A 12,977-nucleotide genomic window follows, 5' to 3' on the forward strand; every position below is an offset into this window, starting at 1 on the left:
TGGAAACATCACCACACTGATGTCTCATGTTCCAGCTGTCCTTCTCTTTGGTCCATCTATAGTATTTGCTTCCTAACATCTACAGTGCCCCCACACTGAGGTCCAGTTGAGGGTCTTGGACTCTTTACCCCATGCCAGTGTCCTTACTGGACCAGTGCAGGAGAAGTTGTTCCTCCAGCACAAAACTATTGTAAAAATATTAAAGAGTTGCTTCCTTCTTTTCAAATGGACTTTATTTAATTAAGCCTCGCTCTCACTCCGTTTCCTCAGAAGATCACAGCACTGTGAGCTACGAGCAGACACTGGAGCATCTCCAGTGCCTGAGGCACCAGCAATGTCCAGTAAGGGATTGTGCCGGATCCACCCCAAGGATCCTAGCAGGGGATACTGGCACCAGGGAAGAGTCCAGCTCTGTGAGGTCTTTTCAGCTCTTCTGGTACATGTTGATCCTTGTCTCGCTCACCCTCACCTTCCATCTCTTCCCTCTTTACCTCCTCTCCCTTCTTTCGTTTGCACAAATCCTCCCAGGAACTAAAGGACATGGAAATGACCACGTACTCCTCTGTTACATCCTTGCTGCAGCACTTTGCTGTGTTTCCCATTCAAGGTGTCAGCTCCATCAAGCGAGGCCACCTCTTGTGCCGTTGTCTGCAAGAAGGCTTGCATAGCAGAGCCATGATTTTGGCAGGAATCCTTAAGTGCTACTATAAAGCAAATAAATAATTAATCATTATTATTTTTATGTATCTGCAAGTCTTCTCTAATAGGTCTTTATATTATTACGGTGCTGAGGACAGGCTGAAATTAGATAATACTACACTCAGCTGGCATCTATTCCCTTGGAAACACAGGTAAAAATGCATTTAATAGCTCTCCAGTGACAATGAATATTCATTAATATGACACAGATGTATACTTGATTTGAAAATAAGGGCAGTAATTAAAGAGCTATTAAGGTTAAAAAGCAACAAAGGAAATTCAGCTACCAAAAGAGCTGTTCTGGGATCAGCCCCTAAGCCATACATGCATGGATAAGCACAGGCGGCCTGAGATCCTCTACATTATTTTACATATGGCTGGACTGCGGGGCCTTCCCTCCCAAACTCTGTCATCTGGAAATGGCCTGATGAATTCAGAGTTCATTTTTCCTGCTGTCTTACAGAGCAGCTGTACTCCACTGCAGTGCCGCTGCTCATACCTGCTCACACGCTGCTCCTGTGATGTTGAACCGATGAGAAGTGGAGGGGAAACTTTCTGCAGGCTTTTGGGAAGGAAGCTATTTATAATCAATCGCTTATATTCATTATTTCTATTAAAATAGTCTTGGGGATCACTAGTCATGATAGCTGCCTTGCTGTAATCTCTGAAAATCTCCATCCCGCAGGCAGCGATATTAAAGTTGAGTTTCTCAGAGAGGTTTCACAAAGGTTCCTCTGCAGGGGTGGCTTGAGAAAGCGACCTGAGCAGTTCGTTGTCTGTGTTAGGAGCGAGTCAGAAGAAAGGCAACGGCACTGCTATACATGGAGGGAGGCAAGGAGGCGCAGACGTGTCCGAGGACCAAGGACCACAACCCTGCAGGACCAAGCGGTCACGCTGCTTGCTGACGGCCAGGACAAACCCTGTGTAGTCTCACCCACCGTGTCCCGCCAGTCTCCTCCTGGCGCAGGCAGAAACTGCAGGCTCTCAGCAGAGCTGGGACCCTCAGAGGCAGGGCAGGGGTTCAGAAATTGCAGCCATGCCAGCCAGCAGAGGAAAAGTGAGACGTGCGTCCTCCAGACCCAGGTGTGCCGTCGGGAGGAGGCTACCGCACCGTGCATCACCCTGCTCCCTTTTTAGGGAGGGTCTGTCAGGCTGGTTATGCCACCGAAGAAACTACAGCAGAAACTGAAGCAAATCAGGCGGAGAGGCGGAGCGTTATTTGAATTTCTAACCCAGCAGCGTAATGGTCAATAGACAAGTGAATCAACCCATTGGGCTGGCGTTTCGGGCCGCTCAGTGAGGAGAGTTAACTGCCTGTCACCTGAATTAGAAGCAGATAAACCACATCTGCCCTTGCCCTAAGCTAACCCGACTGACTTTCGGCGCAGCAGCGCCCGGTGCAGACACGCGCGCAGAGCGGGCGGCAGAGCCGAGGCAGGGCCCCGTCCCGCTTCCTCGCAGCCGGCTTGGCAGCGCTTTCCCGGCCTTCGCAGGTACGGGTGTCACAGAGGGCAGCCCGGAGCCGGCTGTGTGTCACCAGGCTGATCCATTTCCTCACAAATAAATGATAAAGTTGTGTTTTCTGCCTGGATTGGCAGGTTTTGATGCAGGAGGGGTTTGATGGGGTTTTTTTCTGGAAACGATTACAGTTCCATGCTTTAGGCTGCGTATTGCTGTTTCAACCTCACAGGGTTTATCCTTCTAGTAAGGGAGACTGCCAGCGTTTGCTTTTCTTAGAAACCTAACCCGAGACTTTTCAAAGGCACGGGAAGGTGACATCTCCGTTCTTCCTCATTTTAATCCGTTTTACATCCCTCGGCCGCTTTCTGCGGTGACTTTAGCAGGACCGGCGAAATCCACGCCCGTGAAACCAGCGTGTTTTGCTAGGACGGGTGGGGCGGGCGTCTGCGGGGAGGTACGGCTCACTCCCGGCAGCTCCGATTCCCACCTCTCCCAGAACCGCTTCGACTCCGCCGCCGCAGCGGCCTCCCCGGGCGCTCGGTGCCGCCGCTAACCCGCGTTGTCCCGCGGGCCCCCCTCGGGCCGCGGCGGCCCCGCAGGGCCGGGCCGGGCCGGGCCGGGCCGGGCCGGGCCGGGGTGGGGTGGGGCGCCCGGCGGCGGGGGAGGCCGCCCGCCGCCCCGCCCCGCCCCCTCGGCGGCGCTCGCCTGCCCACCGCCGCCGAGCGCGGGCGGCAGAGCGGCCGGAGCCCGCTGCGGCGCAGCCCCGCACCCCATGGCGGCGGCGGCGGCGGCGGCGGTGGCGGGGCGGCGGCGGTGGCGGGGCGCCCGGCTGAGCGCGGCGGCGCTGCTGCTGGCGCTGCCGGCCCTGGCGCTGCTGGCGCTGCTGGCGCTGCCGGCCGGCGGTGGCGGTGAGGGGCAGCCGGGCTCCCCGCCGCCGCCGCCGCTCCCGCTGCCGCCGGGCTTGCGGGAGGAGCTGCGGCAGAGGCGGCGCGACCTGCGGCGCCTGGAGGCGGCGGCGGGCGGCGGCGGCGGCGGCGGCGGGGAGGCGGCAGCGGGCGGGCTGGGCTGCGGCGACCTGAGCCTGGCGACGGGCGTCAGCGTCCTGGGCTGGGGCTTCACCAAGGTGGTGGCGCGGGCGGCGCTGGCGGGCGGCGGGGCCGTCGCCCTCAAGTCGGTGCACGGGGCGGGCCGGGAGGTGCGGCAGTGCCTGCAGCGCTACCGGGCGCCGGCGGGCTGCCGCCGCCTGGCCGCCTACAAGCTGCTGAAGGAGGTGACGCTGCTGCAGCGGCTGCAGCACCCCGGCATCGTCCAGGTACGGCGGGGAGCGGGGCGGGGGGGGGGCTGCGGGATGCGCTGCCTCGGCACGGAAACTTTTCGGGGTGTGGAGGGGGTGCGGCTGGGTGCCGGGGCTGAGCCGGGCCGCCCGTGGTGCCCTCGTTGTCCCGGCCCTGCCGGCGCTGGCGGCGCTCTGACGATCGCTCCTTCTCTCCCGGCAGCTGCACGGTCAATGCTACGATAACAGCGGAGATCCTGAACTGCGGGTCACAGCTATGCTGGAGCTGGGATCCCCCCTGGAGATGATTCAGCTTCTGCAGACCCCCTGGGAGGAGAGATTTAAAGTAAGAAAACAAAGCAAAGGGAGTTTTATCAGTCGCTTTTAGACCGCAAACTGGGTAGAAGCGAAGAGCCCGGGTGACTGCTGGGGCAAACGGGATTGTCATGCTGGCGCGCTGTTTGCTCCCGCAAATTGTCCTTAAATCGTTTTGCTTTCACTCCTTTTAAATCACATTAAAATAGCCCTAGCCTGGCGTCTGGCTGTTACATCCCTTCTCTCTGAAGCGGTGTTAAGAGAGCTCCATCTGCGAGGAAACGGCCACAAAATCTTGCTCAGGGCCGGGGTGGTGTTTCATACCCAGCGCTACGCCACATTGCCAGCTTTCCCTCTGTGTTGTGCTCCCCAGAGGGGCTTTCCTAGCGAGGCCCCGCAGCAGGCTGGGTCTGACTTGGGGAAGCCACCTCGCCGCGCGACGAGTCTGTTGTTTTCTGCGTATTACCTGTTGTAGGCAGCAAGCCGAGCAGCCTGTCTCTCACCATGTGTTTGTATGATGTTTCTGATCTTAGCCCTTTAGGTATTACTGTCGTACAAACACTACTAAATTGCTTTCCTCCTGCTGTAGGTGCTAGAATCACATCCCTGTCAGTGAGATCTGCCTTGTCTCCTAAGCATCCTGCACAGGGACTCTTAAGCTCCCCAGGAACATAAATGGCTTATGACATGGCACTTATTTTGGTTATAGCTTGTATTACAGTGTGCCTCAAGGTCTCAGTTGGGGGTTCACTACTACTTGTTTGGTTCCCAGGAGGAAAGAGAGCATCAAGTAGAAGCATGGGTACCTTAACGTCACTAAGAAATGCTTTGGGCAAAATAAAAACACAACAAAAGTCCTAAAATAAAATCCCTGCCTGCATGTGGTCCTTAATGTTGAAGAGGAGCCTTGCCATCCGAGCCAGAGGGGGAGTGTGGCAACTGTGCTCACTCAGCTGCGGGATGTGAAGCTGGGATGCTTATGATTGCTTCACTAATGAGGTTAAAATAGCATCAGAGCTTCCAGAGTCATTTCTCTTGGCCCGTGGAGTTCAACTCCTGCTTACAAGCTATTTCATACTGGCTTCTTCATAGCTTTCCCAGCACCTCATCTTCTCAAATGTGCCAAAGTCTCTTCTAGAGCTAGAAACCCATGGTGCTGGATTAGCTGGTGGTAAGGTCTGGTATGGTGGCATTAAGATTTTAATAATCTTTTGACTGATGAAGACACTAATTCAGAATTTACACTGGTACTGTCTAGTCCTGTTTCCTAATTAGGGCGTCTAAACAGATGGGATTCCCCTCTGATGAGCCACATCAGATACCAGCGATTCTGCGAGCTGTTCCAAATGAACCAACCCTCGCGCCTGCACAGATCGCTATCGGGGGCAGCGAGGGGTGGCGCGGGTCTGCCTGGCACACCTAGCTGACGATACAGTTTGTCTGATGCCAGGGCTCCCGATACGGAATGAAAACTGCTGCTAAAAGCTACTTGAACAAAGTGCTGGTGCAGTATAAATGCGCTCTTCTAGCTCTAGTTTGTTCAAAAATCATTTACCGAGCTTTCTGCTGGATCAGGTATTGTCTGACCTTTCCCTGCTGCCAGAAAGTTGCCATAAAAGCAAAAAAGCTGGCAATAAACGCATTGCATGCTTTCGCTAATTCTTCAGAAGCACGACTGTGTGCTCAAATTCATACTGCTGAGTGATGCAGCAAGGCATGAATCTGGTATTAATGACCATGGAGCCTCAGTCTGTATGGAGCAGCATGGGGGAAGGGAGGGGAATGTATTAATTCTATGCCAGAGTGGGAAAAAACCCTTCTGATTTCAGCTAGAAAATCAATATAGCTCCTGAAACATGAAGGCTGCTATTGTTTTCCTCACAGCTTTCTCCTCTAGTTCCTCTAACTGCAAATGTCTCTTTTTGTATATGCACGTTTTTAAAAAATGTTGCTAAACTACTTACCACAGTCAAATCCTGTGGCAATGTTGATAATAAATTTTGTAGCGTACACATAATTACCTTTTAAGTACTATATGCCTTTTTTTCCCCTTTAATTTCATTGAATGCCCTCTCCTTTGTTCTACTTCCAATTTAATAGCTGTTTTTCATCTGTTTTCCCCATGCATATTCATCTTCTCTTTCTCAGATTTGCCTGAGTCTTGTGAGACTGCTGTTTTACTTGGCACACTCCCCCCTGGGTTCAATAGTCCTGTTGGATTTCCAGCCGAGGCAGTTTGTTATGGTGGATGGAAACCTAAAAGTGACAGACATGGATGATGCCAGCACTGAGGAACTGTCATGCAAGGAAGATAACGACTGCACACTCGACTTCCCTACAAAAAGCTTTCCTCTCAAATGCTCTGTGGTTGGGAAATGTGAAGGAATAAATGAAAAGAAGAATCTTTTCAATGCGTATCGGTATGTCCAGCAAGATGGGGGGAAAATCTGGCATGATTGAGCTCACGCACTGCCACGTAGCCTCCAGCATCTTGCGTTTCTTCCATGGAGTGATTCCCCCTCACCTCTGTCAAAGGGTAGTTAAGGATCGCTTTGAAGCAAGTTTATTTTCCTTTTAAGGCAGGAAAATAATGTAGTTGTTGTCTGGTAAGAATGCAGGCATCTTTCTTCTGCTGATCCCTTTCCTCAACGCCCTCTAGAAATTTGCCCCAAAGGTTGCACCTGTGAATTTATTGTTTGCTAAACAAGCCCTGGCATTTGACATCCACGGGCTACGTTTGCTGAAGGCAGTGGCAGAGCGGGCTACCTGCCAAAGCCCACCAGCTTTGAGCCCCCGTTGTTGGGAACAGGCTGGCTAACTCTTCCCTTGAGCTCCCTGTCTCCCTACGGAGACCACGGGCACCTATGGAAGAGAGGTGAAACAGGTCACGGGCAGCGGGCTGAGAGCTGAAGGCATGGGGACTTGCACTCGCCATTGATGTTTGGCAGGTCAAGTGCCGGGGGAAGCTGGGTATTTACACAGAAGGACTTAGTAAGGGAGCTTGTATTTGCAGGACACGGTGTTAAAGGGCAAATCCCTGCATCGATTACAGCCTTGCTGTAACGAACTTGTCTCTTGTATAACAGGCGTTTTCTAGAAGGTTCAGGGAATGAATAGGGGAATGTCCAGCCTTTCCAGGGATAATAAGAATGCCAGACCTTTCCAGGACAAGGGAAAGGTCTTGCATGAGTCGTCATCTTTTTTTTTGATGGGAAATCCATTGCTTAGTGCACAAAAACGGCCCTGGGGAATGAGGGAAAGCTCCATTGTGTGAGCCTTTGCACAGTAGATTTCCCGCAGTGCTTGGCTGCACGCTGTGCTGCAAGGACCAACGTTTCAGCCCAGCTCACAGGAACGGTCTGTGAGGTGCCCATGAGCTGCTCAAACATAACTTAATAACCAAAGCCGACTTACGAGTTTCATACGGATAATTGAGTCACGGGAAAATGCAGACAACTTAATCACTAGGGAAATTAAGCCGCTGTATTCTAATCAGTCTGTGGGATTTTCTGCAGGTATTTTTTCACCTATCTTTTGCCACACTCTGCACCACCAGCTTTGCGGCCTTTTTTGAGTGATATTCTGAACGCAACAGGTACCAGCTAATATTCGTAAAATTCTTTATTAGAAGTCTCTGAATGGTATTTCATGGAATTACTCATCTGTCATCTCTTTCTTTAAATGTAGGTGATTTACGATATGGAATAAATGAAACCCTGGAAGCTTTTGAAAAGGTTTTACATCTGTACAAGTCTGGGCTCTATCTGCAGAAAAGACCTCTTCATTTAAAAGGTACATGATTTTGAATGCTTTAAGTAACATAATTACTGAGAGAGTGAGGAACTTGGTAACTGGTCAAATTCTCATCTCCCATACATTCAAGCAGTATTTAGTCACTAGGAAAAGCACCAAAAGTATCTTTTCTTGAGCAGCCTTTTGTTGTTTCTTCATGGGAGCTATGCAAGATTGCATTGTTTTGCAACGTAAATGCAGTGCAGACAATCTGGCCTACATATGGACATATGTTTGCACTGCTTCTAAATACTCTTCTCCTAATGTACATCAGTGTTTCAAGTGCGTGTGTTTGGGATAGCTCAAGCAACTGGACCAGAGTAGCAAACTGAGTCTCTCGTGTCACTCTTCGGGGTCATCTTATCCTCTGGACCAGTAGGTCGGTGTTCCGGGCTGATATTGAAACTTCCCATTTCACTTGGTGGCTTCTGACTGCTGAGCACGTTATTATGGGAACGTACAGTGGGGAGGTCACAACACCGAGATGAGTGCGGTAGAGTAGCTAGGGCCTTGGTACCCTCTAAACTTCCTTTTTCTGAAGACCGTCCTATTGGACCTGTGGATGGATAAATGAGCCTCTGTGAGGTGCATTCCTCTGAAAAGGACCCATTCGGTGGTAGAGATGAGGCTAATGAAAAGGAAGGCTTCCAAAGTCCAGTGGTTACTGTGGCTTATGTTTTCCTGAGCGTTTACTTGCGATGGTGGGGTGATGATGGCAGCTTGCAGAAGGAAATGTCTTTATGTGAGAAAGAACTGTAATTTGCACAGCTATGAGCAAAGATATCCAGTCATTCCCACTGAAGGACCAGCAGCTTTAACAGGAATTGCCAGTATTTTCCAACAACACCTACCTGTTGGCTTCGCAACTGGCCCAGTAGCAATGCGCCAAAATGATCACCATCCCAGAGGTGTGGGAAGGTGGGGAGAGAGTCTTAGCAGTCAGTGAACAATAGCCTGAACATTGCCTGCTCAGGCTTGTCAGGTCTTTTGTATCCCGCTGGAGGAGGATCTGGCCTCCCTTTCCCCCACCGGGGTTCCTAGATCTCCTGTACCTGTGGGTGGCACCATGCCGGGTGGATCAGCGCGTGCCCTGTGTAGCTCGGTGCTGGATCTGTGATGAGCTGGTTCTGCAGTTGGGGCTGAGATGTAGGAGAGGCCGTTGTGAGGTTGGCTTCTCCGGAGCCCTGCTAGAAAGGTGGGTCTGCACAGCAGCCTCCCTCTCACCTGCCCTTGTGCCTTCACCCTTGAGAGCTCTGCCCCCTCTCTTATATCCGTGGAGGAGTTGCTGTCCTGCAGAACTAAAAGCCAGGATTTGGGTTTCTTTTAGCTTTGCAGCTCCACCCACTCGATCTAAGCAGGTCAGTTCAATCTACCACTATCACAGTTCTTCAAGAGTTTCATTGAAGTGTATATTGTAACTAGTCTCTGAAAGTGCACTTAAAGAGTTTCCCTAAATACCTTCTTTCTGTCCCAGACTACATCTCCCTAAAGGGCTTCCGAACAGTGGAAGGAGACTACAAATGCTGGCCCTCCTACAGCCACCTGGGATGCCTGCTCTCCGTTCACAGCGCCGAGGAAGCCGCCGCGATTTGTAACTCCCAGTCGCAGTGTCAAAGTTTTACCGTCACCCAGCGGAGGACGTGGACAGGTGAGCTTGGGCAGATGCCACAGGGTGCTGCCATGCGGTGCCCCTGCTTCCTCGGTCGGTCACAAGTGAGGATGATGATGCTGCCCTCCTCCGTAGTGCCTTGAGTCTACGGGCGCATATAAAAGCTGCCTTTCTTATTTTCAAGATCAGATGGCTGCTGCGGTGGGCATCCAAGGATCCCCTGGGTATTTGTTAGGACACAGAAGGGAAATTATATTCTCCTTCTGCAGATTCTTTCCTCTACAAATTTTGCACAGGACTGCTAGGTATTGTTAAACAGTTACTTATTTCATGCAGAGATGGCTTCACTTTGGTGTTAGGCTAAACAATTCCTGTGGTATGCACAGTTTGCAAAAAGCTGTGGGGTTTTAGAGATGAAAGAAGCTATATAAAAGAAGGTGGTTACTATTGTTATAATTAAAAGAATCATAGCTTACAAGTTGTTATCCCCTTTATCAAAACTAAAGCCCCAAACCAATGGATTTCCAAAATGTCCCTGTAATTAGCTCTGATTACAGCCTCTTACAGTTAGCATGTTTTCAGAATTATGAATTACCTCATTTAGCTGACACTTCAATTGTGGGCTATATTGTTAATTATAAAGTGAAACACTAAATGAGGTAAATGAGTGTTTTCGGTGACGGCGCTGAAGAATTGCGTCTTGTCGGCTCACATGACCTATAAAAAAAGATCCCAAAACTACCAAAAATGCACCTTTTCCGTGGGTTTGTGTGCAATTGGCATGTGGCAAGCTAGTGACATAAGAGCACTTACACTGATGCAACATAAATCTCTTTGAGCTGGTTTCACACCAGCAATGGATTGTGTGAGTTGTGCCTAATGCATCACATCTGGCCGCCTCACGGGGCGGCTGTTAGCTGCCGTGTTCGGTGCCTGGCTGGAAGGAACCCTGCTTAAAACAGCGGTGGGGATGCAGAAGCAGCAGCATGCAGACAGAAGATCCTTTCTGCAGCACCTGGCTCAGATGCTGATTCCTGCCATCCTGTACCGTGCCTGCGGTCTGTTAGCATTTCCCTTGCTGAAATTTTTCTTCCTCACATTTTTACAGGGCATCTGTACAGCCAAAGATGCCAAAAGTGTGTGGCTGAAATGCAGAGTGCCTAACTTTGCCATTTGCCTTAATGAGAGCTGTGGGAACATGCTAGTCCCTCTTAAGGCAACTCTGTAAAGCAAAGCAAGATGTGAAAGCCTCTGGGGCCCGATTTTGCATTCCTTGTGCGCACTCGGTGAGCAGCTGGAGTTTACTGGGAGCGTAAAACACGTCTACGGCAGGGAGGAGTGACCGACCCTCCGTTGGGCAAGCAGTGTGTTCCTCTCTCTCTTGCAATAAATAGCATGGGTCAAGGTGAACCTATCTCCTCTATTAAACTTGCATTTTTATTTCCTTTCCAGGACGCCCACTCGCCTCGTTTCAGAGTAGCCCAACTGATTTAATACCGGATGCTAACGCTGTAGTCTATATTAAACGATCAGCTTCCTCAGGGGAAAGACTTTAAAGACAATGAGATCACTTACTATGATCCTGGGAGGAACAAACCTTCTGGGAGGAAGAATTTCATCTGTTGCAAAGAATGACATATTTTATTTTGCTTTGGGATGGGATCTCCTTGCCAGCTCAGATAGAGTCAAATGCTGCTATCTCCTTGATCAAAGCTCAGATTTCTCGTTGCAGCCTTGCTAGCTTCTTTATCTGTTCCCACACTGCTATTTCGCATAAACACTCCCAGTTTTAGTCAAATGTCACTAGACTGTGCAATACCTAGCCTTGCTGCTTCAGTAACCAGCTTGTCAGCCAAGAAATAGAAATAGCTGCAAGGGATCTGGCTTGGGTAGGCTTAGTTAGTTCAGTCACCTCCGAAAACCTATGGATAATGCACCTTGGAGAAGGCAACAGCTCCTTCTGCAGCTGCCGACCAGGATTTCTTACTGCTGCAAACGTAAAGGACTGGATTTCAGCGACAGGGCCGAGGTTGCAGGGTTGGGATCCATAACCAGAGGTTGATGATGGGGGTGGTCTTCCAAGGAGCGTCCTGATTCAGTTCCTTCCAAGGGCAGAGGAGGGAGGCAGTGTATAGGTCAACTCTGGAACCAAATGCCAGGATGTTTGGTTGCAGGATTTATGTCTGACCCTGTGTGATTTGTAATGCCAGCTCCCATGTATCAACCTTGAAGGTTTTTCTCTGTTACTTTCCGTGAAAGAGCGAGACATTAAAATTATTTATGTATAAGGCATTACTCTGTATGATAAAGAATGACTATGTTTATTCTAAGCATGCTGTGAAAAGGTTTTCTTTTTAACTGTCTATGTCTTTACTGCAACCAAATGAACAAATGCAAGTGTTCCCCACCTTCAGCTCACTGAGCGTCATCACCCTCTCCTGAGGACAACCTGTGAGTGGTGTCAGCAGTGTACGAATGCGCCTGAGCCCCTTGCACACTTAGGTCTTGGAGGACGCTCTGTGGCTGCGCTTGCAGGCTCACAGGCATAGAAGAGACAGTCTGGTCCCAAGAGCCTCCTGCATCTGCCCTTCACTAAAAGTGTAGATGAGGCCTCTGAAAAATAGGTGGCGGTTAGTATAATTTCAGGCTGTAAGAGGTGGCAAGGTAATGTGCCACTCCTGGGAGAGCTTGGAAGCAGTGACCATACGGCACCTCTTCTGTAGCACAAAAAGCTACAAAACACTTTGAAAGCCCAAATCACCACTGACCTCACTCCCCACAAGGGAAGGTCCCTGGCCTTGTGCAGGAGAGCCATGCTGCAGCTTCTGTGCGATGCTGCGTTGAGTTTTCCTCTTGGCCTACACTGCTGGGTGGAAATGATGGTTCTCGGGACATTGCCATTGAGTCCTTGTAGCCTACGGCGGTGTGGCTGTTTCCATGCAAGCCCCTGTAGCAGCCAGGGTACCCCCAACTAAAGATGCCTGAGCTCTTGCCTGGGGTTGTGCTGTGTTTTTCATGATCTGGTCCTGTGTTTCCTAGTGCAAGATCTTGCCTTTCAGCTTGTTAGAACTCTGTTAACCCACAGCAATGCCATTGCATGGGGGCTTTCTCATGCACTATAACCCCTGCTGCTTACACTGAGGCTCAGGGACTCTGATAGTGATACCAATTAATGAGAACTCCTAGTTAGCACAACAAGAAGGCTCTTCCTAGTGATGGCCACATAGCTGCAGGCTTTGTGAAGGCAAGGCTTTTTAAATGGACAGCCACAGACCGCTCTCTCCATTACAGTGGGTCCTGTGGAAGTTGACGGGAAGGACCTGCCAGGGGTCCGCTATTGTTTTACATCGACCCCACTGAGCAGGGCTTCAGGCATCTGCTGTGTGGTTCTTTACATTAGCAAGAGGTAATGAGAGTTTATTCCATATCTCTCAGCCTCCTGAGATACAAATCAGAAGTACATTCCCCAAAGCAAGGGCAAGGGCCAGCCCGGGGTCATTTCAGAGAGGAAGAAACAGAGAGAGAATGCAAAAGTTGAAGTGGTTCCAGTTTGTGTTAGAAAGATCTTCCCATCCTAGAAATCTTTCCTGGTAAAAACAACATTGTGTATTTTAGTCATGCGATGCTCCTTTCACATTGCAGATTTTTTCATGAAGCTTTCATTGTATGATTGCCTGCCAGGCAGTCAGGTTCAGCCCCTCGGCAGATGGTGCAGGGTATGGCAGTGTCGCTTGTATAAATGTAGGTTCCAGCATCAAACCTGCAGTTAGAGCTTGGGAGCAGAAACCACGTCATCCTGCCCCAAAAGTTTTGAGCACACGGTGCTTA

The 12,977-nt window shown here is 50.5% G+C and overlaps 1 protein-coding gene across 1 annotated transcript; it reads left to right on the top strand.

Moving 5' to 3' along the window:
- Window positions 1-2,932: 2,932 nt before the first annotated feature.
- Window positions 2,933-11,432, top strand: LOC104014835 (extracellular tyrosine-protein kinase PKDCC). The gene is made up of 7 exons (XM_087747004.1): window positions 2,933-3,472; window positions 3,657-3,779; window positions 5,897-6,168; window positions 7,264-7,343; window positions 7,436-7,540; window positions 9,015-9,188; window positions 10,602-11,432. Exons 1-7 carry the CDS (start codon window positions 2,933-2,935, stop codon window positions 10,703-10,705), a joined length of 1,398 nt encoding a protein of 465 aa, XP_087603130.1. The 3' UTR covers window positions 10,706-11,432.
- The last annotated feature ends 1,545 nt before the right edge of the window (window positions 11,433-12,977 follow it).

This window comes from Nipponia nippon, unplaced genomic scaffold (assembly GCF_047370975.1).
Source record: "Nipponia nippon isolate SJK-2023a ecotype South Korea unplaced genomic scaffold, ASM4737097v1 scaffold_11, whole genome shotgun sequence".
NCBI classification, from domain to species: Eukaryota; Metazoa; Chordata; class Aves; order Pelecaniformes; family Threskiornithidae; genus Nipponia; species Nipponia nippon.